Source organism: Alternaria alternata, assembly GCF_001642055.1.
Source record: "Alternaria alternata strain SRC1lrK2f unplaced genomic scaffold CC77scaffold_23, whole genome shotgun sequence".
Taxonomy (NCBI): domain Eukaryota; kingdom Fungi; phylum Ascomycota; class Dothideomycetes; order Pleosporales; family Pleosporaceae; genus Alternaria; species Alternaria alternata.
Genome location: NW_017306212.1, coordinates 154042 through 180256, shown reverse-complemented (window position 1 = coordinate 180256; position 26215 = coordinate 154042). Strand labels below are relative to the sequence as shown.

Here is a 26215-nt window from a genome sequence, read left to right as displayed (position 1 = left end):
GCAGCTGCGCATCCAGACACAGAGCGCGCTCGCCAACGCACCGCCGCCGCCCTTCGACCCTTGGCCACCTGCCTGGATAGATCCACCCGCGACTCGACACCCCTCTCGTCGCCAGCACCGCCTGCACGACACCGTACACCATACCGCGATACCTGCCCTCAGGCCCTCTGTACGCACCCTCGCCTCTCTGTCACGCGCCCCTCGCACCTCGGCTCCCACACGAACCTGTCACGTACCCTGCATCACAGAGCACGACTACCGAAGCTGGCGTAATTGGACATGGGAACACCGGCGGAGGGACCGCCTCCGATGGATAATCAGGGCGCCCAGTCACAGTACACTGCCTACGACCCGCGCAATGGTGGCCTCTCGAGGCGAGCCACCGACGAGGCCGCATCTTCGTCCAACAGTCTTGCGCCCTATGACCGCACCAACTATCCCCCGCGATCGTCGACCGACCCTGGGGAGCAAAACCAGGCCGCCCCGAAACCAAAGCGTAGCGGCAAGATCTGTGGCAAGTGCGGAGAAGGACTGACTGGACAGTTTGTGCGGGCTTTGGGCGATACGTACCATCTGGAATGCTTTACCTGTCACGTAAGACACCCATGTTGTTTCTTGGAATGGAGGAATTGGGCGCTTGCGTGTCTTTGTGCCCTGCAGTGGCTGGACTTGGCGCATTGCTGTTCAGGGTGGACTGCTTCCAATATTCTTGAGCGCTTGATTTCTCCATGTAGCTTTATTGATCATCTTGCTGACCTGCGTCTAGGACTGCGGCAAAATTGTTGCATCCAAGTTCTTCCCCGTTCCTGACAAGCCCCCCGGGCAGTACCCCCTCTGCGAGACAGACTATTTTCGACGGCTCGACCTCCTTTGCTTCGAATGTGGGCAAGCCCTGCGTGGCTCATACATCACAGCGCTCGACCGCAAATACCACATTGAGCACTTTACCTGCTCCGTATGTCCCACAGTGTTCGGCGCATCCGACAGCTACTACGAGCACGAGGGAAGCGTCTACTGTCACTACCACTACTCCACCAAGTTCGCTCAACGGTGCAACGGCTGTCAGACATCGATTTTGAAACAATTCGTTGAAATCTTCCGAAATGGGCAGAATCAGCATTGGCATCCGGAATGCTATATGATTCACAAATACTGGAATGTCAGGCTACATTCCACAGGCCAACCAGTCATCGAGCGGTTGCAAGATGCCGATGGCGACGCGACCGACGAGGTGCGCGAGAGTGTGCGCCAACAGGAGGAAGAGATCGAAGCTAAAGTCAATTGGATCTGGAAGACCCTGTCGGCTTTCGAGGAAAAGTCCGCGACGTGCATCTCCGACATGCTGCTCCATGTCAGTAACGGAGCTTACGTTGACGGTGTCATGGCAGCTAAGAAGTTCATCGTGCACGTCGAACTGCTTTTTGCGGCTGCAGATGCGCTCGACGCGCAGTTAATCGTCAGGACGCCCAAGGGACTGACCTACTCCCGCGAATCGAAGCTACTCTGTAAGAAAGTGGTAGCCTTCTTTGCGCTTCTTACCCAGTCCCAAGGTACCGGCGTTCGACGACTGGGCGTGACCCAAGAACTGTTGTCACTGGTCACTGGTTTGGCCCACTACCTAAAGCTCCTCATTCGCATATGTCTGCAGGGTTCTCTAAAATTAGAGCGCGAAACCCGGAGCTCGACCGGTTTGACCAACTTCCTTACCCAAGTCAACTCACTCGATGCACGGTTGGAAGATGAGGCCCAAAGGGACCAGGCCGCTGAGTCCGCCCGGCTTGTCCCAAGATGGGCCGACGCATGTCCCATTTGCGATGCACAGGTCGAAGACAAGTGTTTACATCTAAACAACATGTCGTACAACTACAGCTGTATGGTGTGCCGTGGGTGCAATGCTGACCTGCGCCATAACACTCAAAATGCCTATTGGAGTAAATCCAAGCGAAGTATTTTCTGTCCAGCATGTGCTGCAGCGCAGCCAGACGCTGAGAATGGTTTCGAGCAAGTCACCAAACTGCGTCAATATGTACATCTACTGAACGTAGCGCATGCGCGCCTCATGGCGACTTTGCGATCCAGTGGCGCACTGCCACACACTTCAGGTAAGAAGAACTCTCCTATAGATCACACTGTCACCACTCATCTTGACACCTCGACTCAGATTTCTGGAGCCGCTTCCGAGATTACATTCGTCCCACTAATGACTTGTAGATGATCCTAACCTGACAGGCTATGATTCCACACAAGGACATCGCCTTGGGGATGATCCACCTCACTTACGACCCGACAATCGCTCCAAGTCGTATGGAGGGACATCAGCGACAGATAGTCAAAACAGCAACAATGCCGCGTATGAGCAATCCATGTCTGATATCAAGCGCCTAAGATCAACGCGACTTGACAAGCATCTTTCCAATACCATGAAACGTGCGCGCCAATCGCGAATCATTGACGGTCCGGAGGGTCTCGGTTCTGGTGGAGACGGACAGCTTCCAGGAGGCATGCAAATCGTCCAGGAACGCGAAATTACGAACGAGGCCGACGCTGTAACACTCGCCGTAAACTCTCTTGCCCTGGATGATATCGCACGTATGGCCGCTTTGGAACAGCAACGAGAGCAGCGTCCGAATGCATTCCGTGCCGGCGGAAGCGCACTACTAGGACGGGATGACCAGCCGAGGCTACAGAACGGCCATCGTCGTGATTTCTCTGGGGGTCAGGAACTCCAACAGATATCAGAAGGCCGCTCGCGAACCTACTTTTCAGAACTTTCGCCGCTTGAGTACTTCAAGCTGAAGGGTCTTGCGGTGCTTCAGCTTGGACTTTTGCTCGACGACAACCAGTACAACCAAGGCGATCTTCTAGATCTCATCGAATCGAAGAAAAACAACTTCTGGGGCAAAATTGGGTTCGGCAAAGCGTTCAAGGCCGACAAAAGCAAACCGAAGAAGGGCGTTACAGGAGTCGAGAAGCCGGTTTCCGACAAAGCAACCTTCAGACAATCGCTCGAGTACCTCGTCGAAAAATATGGCGATGAGTGCACGGAAGGTGTAGGACCGGGCGCTCTCAAGGTTCCAGCTTTGCTTCAGGATTGTATTACCGCGATGAGAAGTATGGATATGTCCATTGAGGGTGTGTTCAGGAAGAACGGTAACCTCAAGGCTCTGCGCGAGCTTGAGGAGGAAATCGATGCCAATGGTGTTCAAAAGGTCGACCTCAACACTAAGAACCCAGTCATTCTCGCCAACCTCTTGAAGCGCTTCCTTCGATTGATGCCTGAGCCGGTATTGACATTGAAGCTTTACAGGCTGTTCATGGTAGCTAATGGTAAGTTTCTCTTGATTGCGCTCACGATGTTTGACTAACAGAAGCAGACATTGAGGACGAAGCGCAAAGAAAGAAAGTACTGCATCTAGTGCTTTGCCTACTGCCCAAGGCCCATCGCGACACCATGGAGGTTTTGTTCTGCTTCCTGAATTGGGTGTCGTCTTTCCACACCGTAGACGAAGAAACGGGCAACAAGATGGACACGTGGAATATCGCCACTGTGATGGCTCCGAACATCCTACGTGAGAGCAATGACAAAGAAGTAAAGAGCGTGGATCAGGGTGCTGTCAAGGTCGTGTTCGATCTCATCGAGAACAACGATGAGTTCTCAGAGGTATGTTGCATCGTCGTTCTGTCCTTGTCCAACTCTAACGCAGCCAGGTACCCCCCGAAATCATGGAACTACTCAGCGACGAAGTGTCCGACATGAGCGCAAAAGAAATCATGCGACAATGGGAGCAGCGGGGAAAGAATCCTCTGTCGGCACCTACGCCGTCGCCTAGGGACCAAACTGGCACTGCTTCTAGGAAAGACCAGCGTAATGCGCCTCAGATTACGACAGCAGACAACAACCCCTCGGCACAGGCTGGTGAGGCGTCAGTCCGTCAGGTCCCGGGCGCAGGCGCAGGCGCAGGTCAACCAATGCCTTCCGGCAGCAATCAGCACAGCCCCACCCCAGGATATGACCGGAGTGCACCTAACCCTGCATTCGCCCAGAACACTCAAGGTTCGCCTGACGGCCATCGCACTGCATCTCCTCATCGGCACAGCTATCGCTCGCCTGGCTTCCAAAAACACACACAGATTGGCACCGCGGGCGCTGGATGAGACACGACAACTCTCTTTTTGGGACTGTACCGGAGTACATGGCGTTGATTGCATGCACCGTTTTCATGGCTTGAGCGAAAAGCATTCAATGAGCGGTGATTCTATTCTATACCCCTGGCCGGAGTCTACGTTATGACATCTAGACTGGCCAGTCATCTTCACGCATTGGCTTAACATAAGTCTGACGACTGTTTGACTGCATTGTAGCATCATGTGCTGCTTGATGCACACTGGAGGGACATTTTTTGCAGCATTGATATGGGCGTTTCTGGGTAATCACATGTGCCATATACGATCTTGGCATTGTTTACGGTGGCGCGAACACGCGCGTGGGAATGCCTGTAGAGGAAAACGGTGGAAAGCGCTAAGAGTACCTCAGTTGGGGATGGGTAGGCTTTGACGGCGAAGCTGCATGTGAGGCATATAAACTACTACTGTAGAGGCCGAGTACGCAGGTGTGGATAATGTATGGAAGTCGCCCGATGTAGTCTTCAAAGGCTTCTGTTGCCTGCCTTTGGTAAATGCTTCAAGGCCTCATGTAGGTATCTGATGATTCTATCCCCTCTCTTCACCTCATCCTTCACCTCCCCGTTGTTTTGATTACGAGGGACGCGCCTTCCTCATCTCCATCATGCTTGGCAGACACCACAATCTCGGCCCACCTTTGCAAGACTCATCTCTCATCGCCTGCGACAAACCCTCCCTTCGGTCAACGGTTCTTTCTTTGCTCTTTCTGCATACACGTCGTAATTGTTACTGCTCACGTCCAAAGTGCATCGTCTCGCAACAGCACGTATTGTTGAGTGCCTTGAGGCGACGCCTCCCCTTACCTGCCACAAACGTGCTCACCTGTTGCAGCATTGTCAATCACTCCAAGATGGATTCTGCGACTGCCCAGGTTGTATTGAAGCTCCAGCTCGACGACGTAGACGCTATTCTGAAGACCTTGCCTAAAACTGACAAAAACGGTGCCGTCAACAGCGAACGAGTCGCATTTGCGGCGCTTGGCGATGAGCTTCTGAGGAAGTGGAACAATCTTCGCGGCCAGGCCTTCGCTCGCAACATTGTTCAAGAAGAAAACTCGAGTCGAGAGGCGTATAAGAAGCTCTTGGGCGAGGAGCAGCAAGCTGAACGTAAGTACACACGGCTTAACCATGCAACACCAAGCCGTGCTAACACGATCGAGGCGACCATGATTTAGCTTGCAGACTTTCCGGCAAGCCCGTACCTCAGCGCCCTGCAGTCCAACACGCGTACGCTATGTACAAAAACGTGGCTGACCAGAAGTCTGAGCCCGTCAATGATAAGACTCTCGCAGACAAGGACCTCCGCTCTGATCTCACTAGCATGCAAACGAAACCTTCGAAGAACGGGCTCTTATCTGGCAAAAAGCGTCTTGCCGAGGATGATTTGAAGCCCGATCTTGGACCGAACAGCTTTAAGCGTGCGCGTGTCGATGATGCAAAGGACGAAGACGATAACTCCATCACACCGAACATTCGTACGACTACGTCAAAAAAGCGCACTGTTTCTCTTGATCCGGCAATATTCAGGGAAAACGAAGATGGAAGAACAAAACGAGCGAAACTTGATAATCCGACAAATGAGTCTTTGCTCAGTGGCCATGATGGGACTGCACAGACAGGAACCTTGTCAGCAACTTGCTCTTCTTGCCTGGACATACACGCGGCGTGCAATATGCTTCAGCTCCCATGCAGGAACGACGGCGATGTTGAGGCGCATGCATACTGCCGCGAATGTCTCACTCGCCTCTTCGAGTGCTCTATAACAGATACTTCGCACTTCCCACCCCGATGCTGTTCCAAGATCATACCGATCTTCAATTGCATTCCATTCTTACCCTCAGCAGTCTTTTCTAGATTCGTGGCTAAGAGAGAAGAGTTAGAGATGGTGGATCGCACCTATTGCAGCAACAAGACATGCTCGAACTGGATCAGACCTGCCAGTATTGTAGCAGACACAGCTACGTGCGCAGAGTGTGCTCAGAAGACGTGTGTTACGTGCAAAAACGAGCGACATGATGGTCTCTGTCCAGAGGATAAGGATGTCAAAAAGCTCATGGGCGTTGCCAAAGCCAAGCGTTGGCAGACGTGCCCAAAGTGCAAAGAGATGGTTGAGCTTGAGCGAGGCTGCTTCCACATCACGTAGGTGCTACGTTAGTGAGAGGGATCAAGCTGATAGTTCAAGGTGCCGCTGCCAATACGAGTTCTGCTATACATGTCTAGCCAGGTGGCGAACGTGCAAATGTCCACTCTGGGATGAGCGTAGAATCGTTGATCGTCCTATTCCCGCAAACGACGCCCCTCAAGATGCTGTGAACCTTGCCAATGCTGTTCCACCCGTCCCTGTGGCCCACCCGAATCTTCTTCCTGCTCAGCCAACCGTACGCGCAGCTCAGCCTCAGCCTCAAGTTCCGGCTCAACCTGCAGTTCAGCCCACCAGCAAGCACAAAGACAATGGCCGTAGAAAGAGGCAACGAAACAAAAAAAAGAATAACCGGAGCCACGTCCATAAGTTCGAGCGGTATCATCGTAGTGACGGGCACGATACGACATGTAATCGCTGTGGCTTTGTGGACAGATGGGCCAACGGCTGCCAGGGTTGTGGCTTGATGATCTGTCGGATCTGCACGAAACATCGTCTCTGAAGGGGGATTGGATCATGATTGTCTCGGACTCGAAACTTATCACATCTGACATCGAGACGAGACTTGATAGGCGGTCGAATTTGTGGCAAAGATAAAGAGACTACGTGGGAATACTTCCATAACAACGTTTATCGTGTATGTATATTGAGCTATCATGGCGTTCGATACAAACCGCTTCGTGCTCTCCCATCATCCACTACTCTATAGAAATCTACTTCTTCACAGCAACAACAAACAACCTCGGATAACCCAGTAGCACTTTCCCGTCCTCCAACGCAGGATACTCGCTCTTCAATTTTTTCTCATACTCTTCCAAAAATTCCTGTTTCTCATCTTGAGTCTTAATTAGATTCAGATAGGGTTGCAAACCTGTTCCTTTGACCCATTCCACAATCGCCCCCGCATCCTTCAACACATGCATATAATTCGTCCTCCAAATGTTCACGTGACTTGCATATGGGATGAGCGCATTATAGAATGCTGACGGTGGCTCTATAGGATCGAGATCAGGGCGCGTGGTATCTGCCAGGTCGCCGATGACGGTCGAGGAGAAAGAAGAAGACCAAGGCTTCTGAGTTTGGGATGCGACTTCGCGCATAGAGCGATGGGAGGGTTCGTGATAGTTGTCTGGTACTTGTATCGCTATGACGCTTCCTCTTTCCAAAGACTCGAATAATCGCACGAGAGTGGGTATGCGTTCTGGGGAGCGGAGCCAGTGGAAGACTGCGTTGCTGAAGAGTAGATCTGGCTTTTCATCTGCTTGAAACGTTGCTAGATCATCGGGTATGAAGTTCACGGCTTCTTTGTCGGAGAACTCGGCGTTGGCTTTTTCAAGCATGTCGGGTGAACTATCCATGCCCGTGATGCGTGCAGAAGGGAAGGCATCGAGAAGAACCTTTGTGCTGTTTCCTGGACCACAGCCTAAGTCGTAGATACGTGGCTTTGGCCCGGCGATATGGGGTTGGATCTGGGCGACCAAATCGTAGACAGCGCGGGTGCGTTCATTATTGAACTTGAGATATTGGGTTGCTGACCAGTCTTTCTTTGCAGATTCGGGGCTGGACATCTTGGGAGAGGCGTGATATTGGTTTGTGTGGGAAGGATTTCGATGGTAAGGTTTGCGTACTGTGTGCCGTGGGTTAAATGGATAAGTCAAAGTTGATACACTACGGAAATGTATCCGGCTGTGAGTCGTATTGAGGCGGGGCGATCGCAATGAGGTGCAAAGTCCTTGGGAGGTGCGGAGAGCTGGTACATTCATCTTGTTCAACGAAGTCAGTCACTCTAAGAAAAGAAAATGATGTTATCTGAGGGATTGAGCATGTAGGAGATGCAAGGCAAGCTCATGTAGAGTTCATGGTTGTGAGGCCTAGCAGTTAAGCTCAGCGAATCAGACGTCATGTGTGGGGTACATATCCAATAAGTGGGGCTAAGCTCCTGGCCGCACATATGTCCGGGGCGTGCTACTGCCGAAGAGCTTTGTACCTTCCGTATGTCAATGCAACATGATATGGCGCAACACGAAGAAAGGTAAAATTTGATTGATAAGCTGAAGAGAAAGCCACTGCAAGGTGAACCTTTGACGTTTTGCTCTTAGACAAGGCGAGAAGACTTGAATTATGTACTTGTACGTGAGACCAAATCCACTACGTAGCACGTGCTTCGAAGACACCATTTTCCAGTGACATTTAGGGAGGCATCATACCTGGCGGGTTCTTACTCACACGACCCGTTCTGCCTGCCGTGATTTCTGGGTAAGGTATGGCGTCACCTTCGCTGTACTCAATCGGCGCATTGGGGTCGCCTGGTAGGCGCGCGGGCGTGCCGAAGACTTCTACTTTCAGTGTCTCGGCGTCGGGAAACGGAATGCGATCACCACGTTCCTGAAAAAGTCAGTGTCGCTCATAATCTCGAAGGTCTACAAACTTACATCGTGGACGTTCCATGTGAGGTAGGAGCTCAAGTACGGTACCACGTCATTCGGATCCAGGCTGGACAACTCATTGGCATTGACTCGATCAACGAGATAGGTTGTTATACTCGTTGTTCCGTTCATCTTGTTCTCTGACTTTGATTGAACGTCCATTGTGCGCACATCGTCGCGCTCGGGCATCAGCATCATCCAACTTCCCAAGTCGATTATAGGATCGGACTGGAAAATACCGATCAGCGAAAAGCTTACCATAAACGTCGGGGGCAGCCTGGAAGCAGTAGCTTGCGTTTCGATAGTCCATTCTGTGTACGTGTTGTTGTTATCCAATAGTGCTTGTCCGAAAGCCGTCATATGTTGGGCGGTAACTTGGACTTGAGCTTGTGCGCGTGTACGTCCGCCATAAAGGTTCGTGATGGTCGCTGCAACGCTTCTCTGATACGCTTCGTCCGATGCAAAGTTCCAACGCTGTGTTTCCGGATACGCATAACCAAAAATCGAAGTGTTGCGACAGTCGTTGAAAGTGAGGAACTGACCGGGTGCTTTCTTGAACGGCACAAGTTCCGTGTCTGCACTGACAGTCTGGTAATCCTCGAGATATACATTGCCATGTGGACCTATATTGGACGGTTGCATCCATCTATCAGGGTATGCTCCTTGGTATAACGCAAGCAATCGGTCGACGTTGCTAATAGACGAGGTTAGCCGGACACCATTTCCGAAATGGAGCAAACTTACGCATGATGCAACATGAAGAGAGGTTCGTAAGATGAGTATTCTAGTGGCCACATGTGACCAGCCCAAGGTTCTTTGGCGGTATAGCCGCCACCAATCACACCGTGCATCCAACCATGTGGGTCTTCTAGTATACTTGAGAACCGTGAGAAAGTGCTGGATCGGAAGGCGACTCCCACTTGAACTATCAAGTTGATGGACTGGGCTCTAAAGGCATCTACAAACTTGGATTGCTGTGACGTCGCATTAGGGCTGTCGTTCTCAGGCCATCGTATCGTTGTGCTCATTTGGCGCCACTGCAGATATAGTCAGATAGTGTAAACTTTCGATCTCTTGCCTTAGGTTTTAGCTCACCTTCATGTCGAATCCTTCGGGTACAGGATCGAACGTGTATGAATATAGCGGGTTTGAAATCACAACTGGCGTGCGGTCTGTATCGATGATCGTCAAGTAGGGAGCTGTAAAGATATCTGGAACAGGGCCAGCGGTAGTGCCCTGAGCCCAGTCCCAGTATGGTATGCGAAACTCGTTGGCTGCGGTGAGATATCGTTCCATTTGATCAGCGGGTGCTTTTCGAGCGATATTGAGAACATGTTCAGATAGTACTTGCTGCGCTTGTTTAGTCTTTGTCTTATCCAACTCTTGCAGAAAACGTGGCGGTTCTGGGGATAGAACACTCACTTCGAAAAGCGCAAGGTATGGGCGGTGCCAGCCCAGGAACAACTCATTACCATGTGGACAGTAGCCTGCTTTACCAACCTTGGATGGGATTCCTTTCGCATCTCCCCAAACCTCGTAAGGTCTGCCGTGTATCGCTAAGGAACGAACTCAGCAAGCTGTAGATTACGCTTTTTGGAGACCATACTTACATGCGAGACCGTAGAACGAGTTGGGGTTATTTTGCGGAGTTTTATGGAGCTTTTGAAGCGCCAATACGTAAAGACTCCATTGGTCTGGAAAGTTGTTCATCAGATCCCTGACCTCACGGCGAATATGAGCGTTTCCTATCAATGATCAGCGGTGATTCCTGGTCACGGAGCTTCGATGCCTCTTACCGCTTCCATCTCGCGTTTTCACTCCAGTGACCACCCCCACCTCAGATTGTCGGATCGCATGGCTGCTCTTCTGCGTCGGAAAAGGCGTACACGTGACATATGCGATTACGAGCCAGAATAGAAAGCATCTAAATGGCCGCGGGACAAACATGGTGAGTGACTGTATAATTGATTGAATGTGTTATCTGCGGAGAGCCGGTCAGAGGAAAACAGTGTGATATTTGAACATCATGGCTTGCAGTCCCTGCGTGATAAGGTACAGACTAGCCACGAATAAGGGTCATGTGGGTGAAGAGTGAATGATGATCATAACTATAACTCCTAGTCTTGATGCAGGCGACGTGGAAGTCAGAAATCAAAGAATAAAGGACAGCGTAGCAGAGAAACGCATCGGATCTCCGATGCGACATCTAAAAGCACGGCCAACAACAAGGTGTTGGTATTGGCTCTTGGTGTTGTCGCTTTGATGACGACAGGTGTGATAGCGATATTGTGCCCTGAACCAAAAATCTGCTGGACAACACGCGATACACTTACCTTATGATGGAGACTTGCGAAAAGCACACAGAATATCAATTATGAGCTGGTGTTGAAAGGAATGTTTTGGAATCCGCAATTTAGCAACAGGCTACTTAGCAACAGGCTAACAGCACGAGGTGTGAGTTGTGGTTCTAGCCTCCTTATTAGCATGTATGAGGAAGTGGTTAGGGAGACCGCGTCGATGACTGCGAGGAGACTAACATGCCTGTTAATGCGCTGGGGAACAGATTGAGAACGAGCGAGTGTAAGCTCAAAGACGAAGAGACGTCGATGCAGAAAGTACGAGTTAGGGGCAGTGCTGAAGTGGTGAGATCGTGTGCTTCTGTCCGGCCACGGCTTTGTAGCTCCCGTATTCGGTTTCATTGAATTATATCCCAGGAGTACGGAGCTGTGCAAGTTCGATATTCCCGTAGATAGCCCTTGTGTGTTACGATCGGATGCATTACCACAAGTGAACTGACAGACTTTCGACTGCAGCGATAGTATACCGTGTTGGCTGTCAACGCCACACCGGGACCACATAAATACAGCCTGATATATTTGCTACTAACCAGACGTTAATATCTTAGGCCTAAGAATTGGTGGTCAGTTACATCCGCGGATTGCTGCAATCAATGTTGCACGACGCGTGGGGAGATACGTAGTATGTTGCGTGTATCGCGCGCGGCTACGTGTCCAGGTAACGGAGGGTATTTAATACGATCCCATTAGAACAATTCGAACAATGACAGTTTCTGCAACTTCTAAGTTTGCTGTTCATACTTCGTGCTGGTCAAGGTTTGACGGGCGGTCGACCTGCCCAACACTTGCTCTAAGGCATCTGCTCATTGGAGCCACCATAGAGTGGTTCGCACATATGACAGTGAAACGTTGCAACAAGCCAGAATTAGTTGATTGCTGATTTTAGAGGCTCTTAAAAAGACGCTAGTAAAGGTCATTCGTGCAGCTAGCCGTAGCTGACTGCGTTGCGTATCCCTATGCCGGTATCTCGAATCGGGTCGCCTGCGCGGAACGCCACAATAGCTCTTCAGTCGTCTCGCTCATGACGTCGTGTGTATCATCAAAGTGCCATTCAATTCACTGGCGCTAGTCTTCCAAGCCTTCAGATATCGTTGTAACCAAGAAGTCTCTTGTCCAAATCCTTGTCTGCGACCGCCCACGCCCAGGCACGACCTGCCTCGCCACACCATAGTGCAGATGGATCGTCCGACTTCTCCAACATACCATCTTTTGCCATTGACTTAATTTCGTGGCCTGTGGTATAAGTCAGGAAGTGCTCAAATTGCTTGCCGTCCAAAGCAAGAGCATTTCCAGTGATTCCGTGACAGATACAGGGCTCCTTGGTCAAGAGGCCTCTCTCCCAGATGCACTCCCTGGCCTTGGCGATAACTCTGTCAATACGTTCGTGAAGGCCTGGGAAATATTTTCGAATCGAGAGAAGAGAAGTGACTACACCAGGCGCTCCATGACAGACTTGTACGAGCTTGTCACGGCCTGGCGGCAGAGACGATGGGAAGTTGCCGCTCTCGTACTGATAGCTGAGTAAGGCACCCAATTCCGCTTCCAGCTTAGACGCCCATGAAGGGTCAGTAAGCACGATCTGTGTAATGATACCGATCGCGCCATGCACGGCACCAACGTATGCCTTCCCATGCCATTTCCAGGGTCGCGGGCTTTGCATAATGTTCTCGATGACCTCATCGGCTGTGTCCTCAATGAGTTCGATAACGTCCTTGTTATGGGCAAAAGCTCCGCGTACGAGGCGAAGGAGATACAGATAGCCAGCACGACCAAACAGCCATTCGTTGGAGGTTTCGTCCTCAAGCATGACGGCAGCATGATCGCAGAGCTCTTTCACCGTGTCTGGGTCTTGCGCAGTCACGGCGTACAGCGCAAGCAGGGACATGATGTCGTTGGAAATGCCGCATTTCTTGGGAGATGGCGCTGGGAATTCCTTGATATGGGCTTGTGCTTGTTCAATGTAAGCCGCAGACCATGTGTTCAAGGGATATTCATCCAGTGTAAGGTCAGGATATATGTTGTGCAAGGCATAAAAGAGGTAGGCTACTGATATCGGTCCATAATATAGGCCACCACCTGGAGGAACATGATGTGGAGGATAGTCCGTGATCAGTCGGTCCAATGACGCTAATAGTTGCTTGTGAGGATCTCGTCGTGCCAGAGGCGCATCATTTCGAAAATAGCGGGGTATCGAGGCAGGTGCTGCTTGTGTTGACGGTGCTGCAGGCGGCGCAGCGTCTTCGGACATGGTGATGGGAATATATCGAGGCGAGCTCTGTTGAATCTCTTGATGGAAAAGGAACGGTAAAGTTGGCGCAGACTTAGGTATGCGCGAGTGACGAAAAGGTATGAGATCGTAGGTGCCCAACTGTGACGTCAGCGGGGCTCGTCTTCTATGATTGGTCGGCTGCGGTATATGCAACTGGAAAGGATTACTAGTAAACATAACACCATGGTGCTTACGACTCGTGATGTGAGTATTGGAAAAGTAAACACGAGATTTTCTTGTCATCGCTCAGCACATGTTGTGCTGAAGCGGCATTTGCATTATCTCTCCTCAAACTATGTACTCCAACAACCAGTATTTGGCTTCTCCGCTACCCGAGCGATGCGACTTTAGATGAACCGGAGGGGCTATTATGTGGTCTCTTCTCTGGAAGATAACGCTGGGGTTAGCCATTCTAAACTCCGGCCATGACCTCTGGTGTCTGGCTTGACCACCCGCGTCTCCGGTGATTGTTGATACGCACCGTTTTTACATACAGAACCGGGAAGCTACATCTCACTATTGCCATAGTGTACGTATGGTCTAACCGTGCGAAGAGTTACCTGGCCACGGCAGTGGCTCAGCAGGAAGCTCAGCGAGATTCCCGACAGAGCCGTTACAGCGATGTTTGTCCCGACCTATCTCTCGACTGTCTAGTTGTGCGAGATCATCTTGTTCTGTTATTGACTCTGCTCTGCAAAGTGCGGCTATCTTTTGCTGAAACTGCGAAGATGCTTTGTCTAAACTGATGTTAGTATCGTGCATAGTGATTGGAACTCAATGTATCGACTCACTCGTTAATTGCGGTGTCATGTCGCTGCCAACCAATGGAGACGGATAATCCGGCGCTTTGTATATCTTGGTATGCCTTCTCTTCCTTAGATATAGCAACATAGAGATCAGCAATACACAAAAGACCGTAGTACCCAGCACCGCACCAACGATAACTGCTACAGGCGAATGTACATGGCTTGTCATTTCTGGTGCGTCACCAGATGGTGTTGCTGTGGTCAAGGCACTCTGTGTGACAGTCTTGTAAGATGGCTCTGCTAAGCTGAATGTGATGTCTGAATCGAGAGATGGTGGTGATGCTGTTGTAGACCTTGATGGAGACCCTGTCGTGGTGGGCGTGGCCTTCGAAATTGATGTGATTGGAACGAGAGATGGTTCTGAGGCTGTATATCGTCAGCTTGAATTATCATGTAACATGCTGTGTGAACGAACATCGCCCTGGAGTTCGGTCCTTGTCGGCAGGACAAGTACTACCTGGCATGCATGGATCTATAGTACAGCAACCACGGAAACCATTGCACATGTAGAACACGCCCCCCCATCGGACAGTCATGTTGTGGTATCATGGTGTGAGGTTTGGTGTCTTAGTCGATAGACGGTGATGATAGGATCAGAATGAACAGATATGTGAGAACGACTAGAAGCACAATGAAGCTTCATAGACACGTTTGCAGCAAACCATCATCTAAACACAGAGGCAGTGCTGTGGGCCGCCGCCCAATCCACGCAAACAAAGCGTCGCATGGCAAGGGTGCTCCTTCGATGCGCCCCCACGTGAAACGTGCTGCCCGATGCAGCCATGTGGTCAAAGGATTTGTGAAGCTGCGCCCCGTAGATCTAGAGTCGTTGAACGGGAGCTAAATGTATCTCAAGATGCCGCGCCGTGCGATGTGTCGATGGAGCGAAGAAGCAGAAGAAGGGGCCATGGGGTGCTGTGCCCAGCCTCTCGCGTAGGAGACAATGACGCCATCACCGCCTCACAAACTCCCACTGTGAACAGCTCAACTACTCTCCCAGTCTTCATCCATCTGCATCACTCGTAGAGACTAACTGGATAGCCATACGCCATTTTAGAGATACGGATCAATTATCTAGACGCGTTGTCACCCCTTACTGACAGCGTGGCTGTGTTCTCCTACGCGACTTAGCTTATCATCTTGGAGGGATGGAGTACGACGCGACTTCGCTTCAGATCTGAGGGGGGTTCATAGAAATGCTAATTTACGAGAGCAAGGTTCTTTTGGTATCGCAGCTGCTAACTATAGGAGTCTGGCAGGTTGACACGATTTCAGATATTATAAACAATCTTCTCGGCACTGACAGGCCGCATCCACGGTTCAGCGCGAACGGTTCGTCTTTCTTCCATACCACCTGCACCAAGCAACTGGAAGCCATCATGAACTACGCTTCCCAAGCCGCCTGGCATCAACCTGATCGGGTTTGGACTCAGCTCGGAAGCTATGGATTCGCCGAGCCACGCGTAAAATGCTACTGCGAACCCACGAGCAGCCGGTGATCGTCGTACAGTAAAGCCTTGGTACTGAACCTCTTCGCCCAGTGCCTCCCACACCGCACCATAAATGGGTTCGACAGAGATGTTGTGCGGCTTCCAAGCTCCACCTTCACGAGATCGGACGATGGCTATCTTCCCATCGCGTGCGAGGGTCGAACAGGTACGCTCGACGGAACTAGCTTCAGAAATACAGTCGAATGCATAGTGTATCCCAATGCCGCCAGTAAACCCTCTGATTTGCTCTGGCCAGTCAGGGTCTTGGTAGTCAACGAGAGCGTCATACCCGTATGGCTCTGCTTTGAGAAGCTTCCACCGAGCCTCGCTAGCTGCGCCGTACAGCTTGATAGCTTTGCCGCTCGATTTCGCACTGAGCCGTATCATCTGCGCCGCAAACAATGCGACTGATGTAGATGCACCATAGACGAAAACGTTGATTACATCGGCTTCGTCCCATCGGCTCGGTGCGGCGGATTTCCACTCTGGGTGCTCTTGGAAAACTTGCTCGCGATCATACGCAAACGGCGCTTTCATTCCTAGCCGGTACCATATCGCTTGGGCAGACGTAAGGGCTACAAGACTTACACCCGCAGCCTGCTCCAGAGTCACCGACTTGGGTACCTTCCATACTAGATCCCATGGGACCACAACAAATTCTGCAAAGGCACCCGGTCGTTCGTTGACACTGCAAGCACCTTGGAGAAAACCAGCAACCTCGTTTCCAACGCAGAGATCGGCTTCCGTGGGTACATCACCGCCAGTTTGGATTATGGTACCTGCGAAATCGCTCCCAACCGTCCGTCCAGAATCACCCAGCGGATGCGCGACATATAGTGGGTCAATGGGATTGAGCGCAACCGCCTTGACACGAATGAGTAGTTCGTTCGCAGCAGGCTCTGGTCGAGGTATGTCGCCGATATACGCTGTTCGGTCCTCCGCGGCGAGTATGAGGGCTTTCATAGTGGTTCGCGTTGGTTGGTTGGCCGGTTGGTTGGTGTTGTCTTGAGTGCGGTTACGCTAGTTTACAGCAGTCTGGAGCGGTGGATACAACCGTCAATTTTCAGTTTGATGTAGCTTTTTCTGGCTTCGAACGGAAGCATCTTATTTATGGAAGTGGTGCATGTCAGTCGCAAGGGCGTGGATGACTAACATATGCATGGTAAGCGATAGTCCCCGCCCTGGATTACGTCTTCTAAGGAAGGTTCCCTTTACCAAACACCCAAAAGCGCTTGGAATCACAAAATTATTGAGAATCAAGCTTGAAGATCACGGGACGCTGCTACCTTGGTTCAAAATCTTGATAAGGTCTCGCGCGACCTATCAGAGGCGAGAGATACAATCGCACGTTCTGGGTTGAACAAAAGCCCTGGAACTCCTTTGTGAGCCATGGTAATGTGATCAAATCTGTGTATTGCCATTAATGATTTCCGTGGTAGGTCTGCCAACAGGTTCATGGACGGTCGTAGGCTATGCAATACGGAGTATATAAGGAATCTCTCCCGGATGTTTTTTCCTCTTCAACTACAAATCTTTTCCATTACAGTCTCAAAGTCTTGACGCAAATTACTTCTACCAAGCACTGCGTTTTCAGCATGGAGTCTAACAACATCTGCGGCAAGGTCCTTTCCAAGGCCACAGCAGAGCATTACCTCGAACTCACCCAAAGCCTTCATAACCTCATCATTTTCACACTCGACTGCGACAACAAGTACTGTCTAGCAAGCCAAAAGCAAGATACTTGGTCCCTCCGCTCTGCTCGTCGTCCAGACCCCCTGGACGAACACATTTCCAATATCAAGAGCAGAATACATTCACGCCACGTGGGATTCTACGAAGACCGGAAAGAGATCAAGTACGAAGCCGCATTTAAGTGGCCTGTTTCCGAACACGCAGGCTCACTGTGGACGATCTTCGCAAGAGCCATCGACCAAGACAGATCCATCTACGAGATGAGAAACTGGTTCTCGCACGACTTTGGTAAGCGTGGTGGCACTCTTGAGGTGGAGAACGAAAAGTTCAACGGATTGCAAGAGGCATATAAAAGTCTTCTTCCAGGTCTTACTGAACTACTAGCGAAGCTTGAACTAGCACTCCAAGATGAGGCGGCTTGGGTGTCGGAGTCCAAGGTAAAGGCTAGGAAGTATGAAGAGAACCAGCCTGAGTATACCAGGGATACGATGGCGGTTCAGTTGGAGCTTGTGGCACGTCAAGAGAAGTTTATCGCAATGACGAAGCGGATTGAGATCAATGACGCTGCTGAAGCGGAGTGGGTTGTGAAGGAGGTTGAAGGAGAAGAATGGGTTAGTGACACAGAGGAGGGTGTAATACCATGGGCCAATATCGGTGAAGTCAACGAGAGTCTTTGGGACTACGCATCGAACACGGACGAGGACTCGTCGGAGTGCACCGAGGATCTTCCGGCCTCATCATCGCAAGACCCTGACGACTGGGCATACGACTCTGGATACGAAGACGACGAGGGGCTCCCGGATCGCTTGTGCAAGGCTCCCGCATCCGACGCCGGATCTATCAGCGCGACAATATAGCACCACGGGGACGAAACTACATATATGACATCAAGGCTCGGCCCGTTAGCGGCACAGAACTTCCGACTTCCTCACTCTACCTGAGAGCGGTTTGTGGCCTTTGCGCAACTGTCATCCCTGTCTAGTCTGTTTCAAGATCGGCCAGACCGCAAATTTCCGAGAACTGCGTAACTTGTGGTACGTGGATGTGGATCTGGTAGTCCTTCCTCATGTTATGGGAAAATTGATTACCGTGAGGGATACGGCAAGGGATGGAATTGGTGTTGAGCTTGTATAAGAAGCTTGATCGCTGTGGCCAAGAGATATTGCTTCACTCACCACATCACATCTTGCATCTTGACAACCTGCTCGTTGATCGAAATTACCTTCATGATGATGTTCTCTCAGTACTCCGTCGCTACCGTCTTCATGCTGGTCACAGCCATCACTGCCACACTGGATCCTGCGACTTCGAACACAAACGGCAGCTACCCTTCAGCTCCCAGCTGTTCACGTATGCTTCACATTCGTTCATCCCATGCCAACATAGAGGTTAACAATGAATACAGCCATCAAGACCAGCAAAGCTATCCAAGCCGCCGAGTGCAGCCACAACACACGCACATCCAAGCAGACCTTCGCCGTCTTCACTCAAGACCACCAGTACGATGGCAACCATGGCTGGCCTTATGGAACATGCGAAGCATACAACTGCGCGCCAGGATCGGCGATGAAGGCCAAAGCCGGTACCTGGACATTCTTCTGGGATGCAGCAGGTGTAAAGGGTGAGGAGAGCGGTGACGGTGCGGGATGCATCAAGAGCCCTAAGGATAGCACTTGCGGATGTGAGAACTCCGATGGTACCTTCGTCTACAAAGGAACCAACTGCAAGTAGTCGAACTGGGAGTTGCTATTCGAGGTTGTTGGCAGACAGCACATTCTTATCTCATTCGATTGTATATAGTTCCGAAGCGTCGCAAAGATGAATCTTATCCAGCCTAGAGCTTCTTGTCCATGGATTCTCCAGTGACATCATGTGTTCAATTCATGTTCATGGTTTGATGTCGCTTCTCAAAAACCAGTGCACATGGAGACACAGCGCTTCCGTTTTGGCCGCCTTCGTACACTTCGAATAAGACGAGACAAGCTTACAAAAACTCCGAACCGTTTTCTCTGGGCGCAAGAAAACTACATGGAGAATCTCCAATATGTTTCAAGTGCTTGAGGACTGGAACTTCTGGGTAAACCAAAGAGTAAGAGGCTACATGCAGAGATTGCAACCTTCCATGTAAGCCTTTCGCGACTAACCAAGTAGGTGCGCTTGTCGTATTCAACCTTTGCGACCAGACTGTTCAAAGAACCTTGTCCATATCTATGGCATTATGAGAAGGGAGACGGGAAGACATGATTTCGGGTTCATCCTCTTTTGGGACGAACAATTCGACAGCATGATATCGCAGATTAGCAATTTTAGCGCTAACCAACATAAAAGAATTTGAGAGAGTGAAGGTAGAAAGATGCAGTACAGTTTTATAGTGATTTTATAACTTAGCTCTCAATCGTTACATGGACTTCTGGAATTCACTAGCCAGACATAAAACAAGTCGAGATAAATTTATGACTTTGACGTGCTCGCTCGGGTAGCCCAGCGTAGGCCAATGATCTCATAGCTCGAATCGACCACCTTCCGGGACCGACGGTCGCTTCACTCCATGAAGGATGCATAGTCGTGTTTTGATAATAGTGGGCGTCTTTACAGCATGATATTTTTCGTGAAACTCTCGCGCTTGGTCCACAGAACCATGAATTTCTGTTCCTTCTTGTTTGATGCCGTCATCTGTGAAGGAACGGCGTAATTCGAGTCGGCAAGTCGAAAGTCATTTTGCGAGAAAGAGCGGGCAGCGAGCATGGATGTTTATACCTTCGCTTTTTGGTAGATTGAAACACGTATGGTGAGTGATAGATTCTTCGTCCTGTGAATCAGTGGTTTTATACACGACAGCGTAGTAAAGCAACTCAGACGCTGAACAGAAAAACATGAACCTTCAGCCCGATGATTTTGGAAGCAGAAAATGTAGTACAGGATTTCCATGTCCCATACAATTGCTCAAAGAGTATGTTTCCGCATGATACTCATGTCGAATTTTGATACGCCGGCCACAATAGATCTCATGAAACTCTCGCATCTCTATTTTGGAGATTTTGACTGAAGAAAGGCAAGACAGTCATGACTTGGTGCTGATCATATCTCGCGAGGCACCGAACGGGCGGCAGACATTGGAACAAATCATGTAGTTTTTGGTGAACAAGATGTAGCAAGTGTTTTGTAGGCAGAAAGAAGGAAATAGGGGCTTGAGGCCTTTTATGTAGACTCTTCCGAGGAGGCTAGCGGCTGCAACGGTGCGTCATGGTGTGTCCGACAGGAATATCGAGCGCGAAGGCCTAACGAAATGTGGGTAAGACTAATGGAATCTAGCAGCTCTTCACTCTAGGTGCAGTTATGAGTTTGAATCTAGATGTCATATCGTTCAGGCAAATCCCATCTATCGTCGCCCGTACTCCCAGCACGTCGTCATACATAATACATCCCTCCCTGCATCGTGTACACGATAACGCGCACCACATACAAAAGCTCCTCCTTAAGCCTCGGGTATCTTCCCCCTCATGCCTGGGGGCAGCAACGCATCTGCCTTCCTCGCAGCTTCGACCTCCTCAGCCGTAGGCTCTTTCGGTACATCAACTATGACGCTTGGATCTTTCGAGCGCGAGGCTAGCATGGCTGCGCGTTTCTAGTGATATGTCAGCTCAATCATTTCTAACTCTCTGTCATGTCCTGAGGTAGTCACAACGTAAATTACGCCATTTGGACGACTTCTGCGCATAGGTGTGAACATACCTCCCTAGCATCCCTGCCCAGATTTTCTCCCTCGCCGAGAAATTCGGCATCGATGCCCTCTTCATCCGGTGACCGCATAGAGCCCCTGACTCCACTTGCCTCCTCTGTCGTTCGTCTCCTCAGTTCCTCCGGGGTCACTTCGCCTCCGTCCAACTCGACGGGCGCGTCATTTATCGCAGGTGTGTTCGTGTCGATGAGCGGCGTTTGTGTGACGACTGCTGGGCTAGTCTTGTGAGGGAAGGTGCCGCTTCGTGAGATGGGCGAGATGGGGTCGGCGCCCGGCGGAGGAGGTGAGAAGCCGGTCGCGGTGAGAATGGGTGGAGACATGGTGGGCGGATTTGACATGGTGAGTACGGAGTGATCGAGTGCTAGACCGTTATTCGTGGTGTAAAAGGTGTTGTTACGGGTTCTGCAGGGACATGCGCAGCTCTCAGCGTTCAGCCTGGAAGGTGGCGGGGGTGAATGACGCGTGAGAGGAAGACGGTAGAGACGTAGGAGGCACAGCTGCTATGGGTACAGCCCAAGGCTGAGGCGGGTGGCCGTCGCAGCCTCACGGCCAAACAAAGGCCCGCGAGCGCGTAAGCTGTCGTGACTGCGATGACGTTTGCCAGGCCGTGATCCAGGGTCCAGCGGTTCAAGTGGGGCAGGAACGCGGCAGCTGGCCGGGGTCGAAGCTTGGTATGGCCTTATCGTATCGCGCTATATTTGGATACGAGTTGAAGCAAGACAACTAAAAGAGACAAGTTGGCCAGGTACAAGTAACAGACACGTCAAAGTGGGTTTTTTGATACAAGCGCAAACTTGAGCTGAGTTCATTTATCATCTCGTCGTGGGGCACATGGCTTGCTGCGCCTCCTTCCGTCCGCCTATACTTCCCTTTCTTAGATCAACCAACAATTGGGGATATCTGGTAACTCCGCCGTCTTCGGCTTTGGAAATCCACAGACCATGCAAACGACATAGTACGCTCAAAATACATATTCATGTCCTCATGACCCATACCGCAAATAACGTCAGCGCGTGAACTACGAGTTCGATCGTTTAGGTAGCATGAAACCCAGAGCATACCCTTCACCAGAGCTCGTCTTCGGATCAGCCTTGTTGCTGTCAGCCATCAGAATAAAGCAGTAAATGTGTGAGACAATACTTACGCCCATATAGACATCGTGTCCAAACACATTTGTCCGAGGTCCTTGCGCAGGCTGCTGATTTGGTGCTTGCCCCGTGGCCGGCATTCCTGCTTGCTCAGTTTGCATAGGCATATTGCTCAAGTCCATAGGGAAGAAGTTGTTCGTCGACTCAATGCCTGGGCCCTGGATGTAAGAATCCCATGCGTCCTGATCTATTAGCAGACTGTCCTTATTCAAGATCACTCTGAGTACGTACCCAATTGATATTGTCCGTCGGCGGAAGATCCAAGTTTTGAAAGAGGTTTGCCCCAAAGAGGTTTGAAAATGGACTTGCTGCGTTTTCTGGCCCCGCTGTTCCGCTTGTTGGCTGGTTGTATTGAGGTGTCAAGCCCGTTGATGCTTGAGGAATAGGGTCGTTTAGTAGATTGGCCATTCCTGCCGGGTATCGCTGATCAAACATGTTAGCATTAGGCGTCATACCACCCGTGCTAAGCAAGCCCAGGGTCATTGCTGCCGAATGTTCAGGTGCGACGTTGGCATCTTCCATTGGTGCCATTGCGGGGTACGCTGAAGAAGCCGCTTGGAAGCCGTTCGGAGCTTGCCTTGCTGATCGGCTCTTCTTCAACTGGTCCAACATGACGCCGAGTGTGGTGTGCGCTTTGTATGCTTCCATAGAGTGATCCTTGAGGCCATCCCAAATGCCTACTGCTACCTCTATCGCTTCGAGCATTTCCTCGCGCCGATCTGAACTCCACACAAGCGTATCTGCTGATGGCGGAGAACGAGCCGACCCTTCGCGCGCGGTGTGGTAGAGGTCGGACGATATGATCATTGCAGCGAGAAGAAAGTCGACGGTGGTCAACGACGAGATGAACCATTTGACATTGCGCAACCGACCGCCGGCCTGACACTCCCGATGCAGAGTCGCTTGGTGCTTGAGTAGCATCATCGAGGCTTCAATGACAGCTTTTCTGGAGTAAGCAAAACGCGATTGCACTCTCGCATAAGACAAGTACTTCCGATGGAGGACGCATATTATCTTGAGGAAGAGGAGGTCCAATGTGAAGCGTTGCATAATCAAAGTAGAAGGGTCGCGTGCCGCTTCATCCATTCCTCGCATCTTGAGATGCGGCGAAATGTTGTCGTGCAACTCTCTGGCCTCCGCGTCGAGCTTCATAACCTCCTCGTACGATGCGCACGTCAAGGTATCTGTGCACTCGACTGCTTCCCCAAGCTTGTAGACTAGCCTCGTTCGATTGATTAGGAAAAGGGTCGGTGTAGCTTCCGTCTCCGGCCTTGAAGGAGGTAGTATCTTCATGTCTTTGTGCAGTTCGTCATCGTAGATGTTACGAGGTATCTCAGTGTTTGTGTCTCGCGGTCGGACGATTGGTGGCAATCCAGCCTGGGCTGAAAACAACAGATCGCATGAGCGTACCGCAGCCCAGATGCGTCTCCGCATCTCCCCTTGGAACACGGGTATGCCGGGATATGGTCCTGGATCTCGATGCAAACCCATTCGCATTGCAAGTCGCACGACGATGCCTGTGCTAATCAGAATACCCACTTCTGCATCCCTACTACGAGCATACTCAGCATGGACGTGCAAAAGCAGGGTCTCCATCATACCCGTGATGGGCTGTGTGATGTCCGCCATGATCAAACATTGCGCTGTCAAGTCGCCATACTCCCTTGACATCTCCCAAGACTTATTGTGGTACTCGGGAGGCTCATCACCAGCTCGTGTATACGACTGCAGCGCGATGCACATCATGGCGAATACGGTCCCAAGCCAGATGACGGGCGTCTCTTCCGGTTGTGCCCAATGTCTATCGTACTCCTCTTGGAACGTTGGGCCATGTATGATGTGAATGCCAGGATCGTATGTGTTGAAAAAGCGCGAGACGAGGAGATCGGCTGTGGGTTTGGGCGGGAAGCGTGATAGGATTTCGGCCTTGGAGCTAGGTTTCTGTCCACCCGTCAAGAAGGAAGTACCCGGTGGTCGATCTTCGACATGCGTCGCCTTGTACCGCTTGAGCTGATCTTCATACTGTTTCTTGTGCTCGGCGAAGTAGTTTTTGACTTCTGACAATTCACCCAATATTGCATACCAATGTGCTTCTGAGGCAAATATGGTATGGTTGTTGTGCACCTTCATGACCCCAATCGACTTTGTGACAGTTTCCATGTCACTCTCTTCGTTCACGTCTTCTTCGGGTATCGATTCAGGCGCGCCGGTGCTCATAGCGGTGATCATCGGGCTGGCATCAAACTGCTGATCCGGGCCAACATTGCCCAGACTGTGTGCGATAGCGGCTTGAGCAGCAGCAGGTCCAGCGCTCTGGGCGCCATTGGTCATCAGGGAAAGAACCAGTCCTTCAAGACGATCAATGCGATTTTGCATGTCATCAGGCGTAGTCGCAGAGCCGGTGCTCGCTGAACTCTTCTTGCGGTTGCCTGGGGCAGCGTACGTACATGATGCCGTATCTCCGCGCTTGGTGCAGTTGTCGCAGGGATGGCCTCGATTGCATTTCAGCCTACAATTGTCAGCATACGACGATCGTCTCTTTTCGTTTGAGATGTATGCCTACTTTCGATGCCTGCATGCTCCACAGGACAAAGGAACGCGATTCCGTTTGCGCACAACTCTGAATTGTGGATCTGGCGGCGAGTGTCCTGCGCTAGAGGAAGTTGTTGAAGGTGGTGTTGGCGGCATGGTTGCGATGGTGTCGCTCGCTGGTGTGATATGAATTCCACGGAGAATACGGACTTAAGGGTTAAGTCCGTTCGAGATGAATGATGAAATCTCACGCGTTGGTGGCCGCCTGAGACGCAAAGCCAGGGTATTCTGTGGTCCAGAGTCGTCTCGTGCAGATCCGGTCCGTCGCTAGTGGGCGCGTTGCAGAAGGGAGTGTGTCGAAGGTCGCAAGGTGCGCGATTGTGCAATCGCGGCCTTGTGCGGTCTTAAATCTTCGGGAACTGAGCTATCTCCAGACGCCAAGTGGTATGACTCTGAGGCCTGGGGATTGAAATGGCTGCACTGCCCTGGTGTTGGCTTGTATGCGCTCTGCTTGCGCTCTCCAGCCCGTGTTTGACGTCAAGTACAACACACCTTGTGGCTCCCTCTCTGTGAGTATGTCACCTGTGGTGCACGAGCGTATGCTCAGAAGTGTTTGGGGTGTTCGCGATAGGCTAGCCCTCTCTGTGGTGGCTGCCCACGGAGTGCTTCCTCCTGCTGAGGGGAAGACGCAGCTTACGCAATGGGCGATCGAGCGCGCAGTGGTGGATATGTGGTATAGTGCTGTACCGAAGACCTGTTGACGCCTACTAATCTTTGTCAGCAGCTGCTCAATGCCAAAACCATGCGCTGATTCGCACTTTCTCACATAGGCTTGCACGCACCACCAGCTCTCTCGTCGAACGCGCCCACCTCACGATAGCACGCTCGCACAGCGCAAAGTAGTCAATTGTCGCGCAGTTGGTATGCGCTAGCTTCGGCGACAGCTTCGGCGACTCGGATACCGCCACGCTGAAGAGTTTGGAAGGGGTCGTTGCGGTGTTGTAGTCGAAGCCTGGTACAGACGTGGAGAGAATTAGGCGGCCTTTAACTCCGACCACACTCAGCCATCATCGCCAAGATGTCCTGCGACATGCGATCCTTCACCAAGTCACTATCGCGTAGGCCCACCGCAGCTTTACTAATACACGCGATATCTTTCACAGTGGCGACAACATCTTCACGGTTCCCACCATCTCCAAAGCTGAAGCCTCCTCATGCTTTCTTCCCCAGGTCAGGATTCCTCGTGATTGCGCTTCCCCCAGGCGGGGTCGGGCTAGCCCACGCTCAAGCCACCTGCTCACCAGCGCCGCCTTAATCATCCGCCGCCTCTCCGGGTCGCGCTCCATGGAGCACGAGATGGCCACCAAAGTCTATCTACGTTGGTGATGAAACAGGCGTTCGTAGACAGGACCTGTCGTCGGCAAGCTAAGCATGC

General features: G+C 51.2%; 12 protein-coding genes across 12 annotated transcripts; 4 read left to right on the top strand and 8 right to left on the bottom strand.

Annotated features, from left to right (window-relative positions):
- Positions 1 to 87: 87 nt before the first annotated feature.
- On the top strand, positions 88 to 4261 carry CC77DRAFT_407615 (RhoGAP-domain-containing protein). The gene is made up of 5 exons (XM_018531590.1): positions 88 to 594; positions 767 to 2102; positions 2212 to 3327; positions 3375 to 3661; positions 3709 to 4261. Exons 1-5 carry the CDS (start codon positions 280 to 282, stop codon positions 4153 to 4155), a joined length of 3501 nt encoding a protein of 1166 aa, XP_018381364.1. The 5' UTR covers positions 88 to 279; the 3' UTR covers positions 4156 to 4261.
- Positions 4262 to 5032: 771 nt separating this feature from the next.
- CC77DRAFT_1098619 (hypothetical protein) lies at positions 5033 to 6324 on the top strand (the record flags this gene model as incomplete). Its single annotated transcript, XM_018529962.1, has 2 exons — positions 5033 to 5288; positions 5342 to 6324. The coding sequence occupies 2 exons, from the start codon at positions 5033 to 5035 to the stop codon at positions 6322 to 6324; spliced, it is 1239 nt and encodes a 412-aa protein (XP_018381363.1).
- Positions 6325 to 7034: 710 nt separating this feature from the next.
- Positions 7035 to 7889, bottom strand: CC77DRAFT_945186 (S-adenosyl-L-methionine-dependent methyltransferase; the record flags this gene model as incomplete). Its single annotated transcript, XM_018535012.1, has 1 exon — positions 7035 to 7889. The coding sequence occupies one exon, from the start codon at positions 7887 to 7889 to the stop codon at positions 7035 to 7037; it is 855 nt and encodes a 284-aa protein (XP_018381362.1).
- A 622-nt stretch (positions 7890 to 8511) lies between these two features.
- On the bottom strand, positions 8512 to 10694 carry CC77DRAFT_1012626 (Di-copper centre-containing protein; the record flags this gene model as incomplete). The annotated part of the gene is made up of 7 exons (XM_018523779.1): positions 8512 to 8706; positions 8754 to 8975; positions 9006 to 9441; positions 9492 to 9784; positions 9843 to 10303; positions 10358 to 10492; positions 10544 to 10694. The coding sequence occupies 7 exons, from the start codon at positions 10692 to 10694 to the stop codon at positions 8512 to 8514; spliced, it is 1893 nt and encodes a 630-aa protein (XP_018381361.1).
- Positions 10695 to 10906: 212 nt separating this feature from the next.
- CC77DRAFT_407579 (hypothetical protein) lies at positions 10907 to 11706 on the bottom strand. Its single transcript, XM_018531589.1, has one exon. The coding sequence runs from the start codon at positions 11603 to 11605 to the stop codon at positions 11120 to 11122; it is 486 nt and encodes a 161-aa protein (XP_018381360.1). The 5' UTR covers positions 11606 to 11706; the 3' UTR covers positions 10907 to 11119.
- A 378-nt stretch (positions 11707 to 12084) lies between these two features.
- CC77DRAFT_407577 (hypothetical protein) lies at positions 12085 to 13432 on the bottom strand. Its single transcript, XM_018531588.1, has one exon. The coding sequence runs from the start codon at positions 13350 to 13352 to the stop codon at positions 12186 to 12188; it is 1167 nt and encodes a 388-aa protein (XP_018381359.1). The 5' UTR covers positions 13353 to 13432; the 3' UTR covers positions 12085 to 12185.
- A 199-nt stretch (positions 13433 to 13631) lies between these two features.
- Positions 13632 to 15058, bottom strand: CC77DRAFT_1098615 (hypothetical protein). Its single transcript, XM_018529961.1, has 3 exons — positions 14595 to 15058; positions 14165 to 14545; positions 13632 to 14110 (listed from the first exon to the last, which is right to left on the bottom strand). The coding sequence occupies exons 1-3, from the start codon at positions 14713 to 14715 to the stop codon at positions 13914 to 13916; spliced, it is 699 nt and encodes a 232-aa protein (XP_018381358.1). The 5' UTR covers positions 14716 to 15058; the 3' UTR covers positions 13632 to 13913.
- Positions 15059 to 15328: 270 nt separating this feature from the next.
- On the bottom strand, positions 15329 to 16887 carry CC77DRAFT_407563 (GroES-like protein). The gene has a single exon (XM_018531587.1). The coding sequence runs from the start codon at positions 16630 to 16632 to the stop codon at positions 15451 to 15453; it is 1182 nt and encodes a 393-aa protein (XP_018381357.1). The 5' UTR covers positions 16633 to 16887; the 3' UTR covers positions 15329 to 15450.
- Positions 16888 to 17264: 377 nt separating this feature from the next.
- Positions 17265 to 18218, top strand: CC77DRAFT_1065506 (hypothetical protein; the record flags this gene model as incomplete). The annotated part of the gene is made up of 1 exon (XM_018528816.1): positions 17265 to 18218. The coding sequence occupies one exon, from the start codon at positions 17265 to 17267 to the stop codon at positions 18216 to 18218; it is 954 nt and encodes a 317-aa protein (XP_018381356.1).
- A 375-nt stretch (positions 18219 to 18593) lies between these two features.
- On the top strand, positions 18594 to 19092 carry CC77DRAFT_945213 (hypothetical protein; the record flags this gene model as incomplete). The annotated part of the gene is made up of 2 exons (XM_018535013.1): positions 18594 to 18711; positions 18767 to 19092. 2 exons carry the CDS (start codon positions 18594 to 18596, stop codon positions 19090 to 19092), a joined length of 444 nt encoding a protein of 147 aa, XP_018381355.1.
- A 1492-nt stretch (positions 19093 to 20584) lies between these two features.
- On the bottom strand, positions 20585 to 21863 carry CC77DRAFT_1024365 (hypothetical protein). Its single transcript, XM_018525855.1, has 2 exons — positions 21094 to 21863; positions 20585 to 20986 (listed from the first exon to the last, which is right to left on the bottom strand). The coding sequence occupies exons 1-2, from the start codon at positions 21418 to 21420 to the stop codon at positions 20837 to 20839; spliced, it is 477 nt and encodes a 158-aa protein (XP_018381354.1). The 5' UTR covers positions 21421 to 21863; the 3' UTR covers positions 20585 to 20836.
- Positions 21864 to 22118: 255 nt separating this feature from the next.
- Positions 22119 to 25125, bottom strand: CC77DRAFT_1078626 (hypothetical protein; the record flags this gene model as incomplete). Its single annotated transcript, XM_018529291.1, has 4 exons — positions 24812 to 25125; positions 22480 to 24757; positions 22245 to 22430; positions 22119 to 22190 (listed from the first exon to the last, which is right to left on the bottom strand). The coding sequence occupies exons 1-4, from the start codon at positions 24934 to 24936 to the stop codon at positions 22119 to 22121; spliced, it is 2661 nt and encodes an 886-aa protein (XP_018381353.1). The 5' UTR covers positions 24937 to 25125.
- Between the last annotated feature and the right edge of the window lie 1090 nt (positions 25126 to 26215).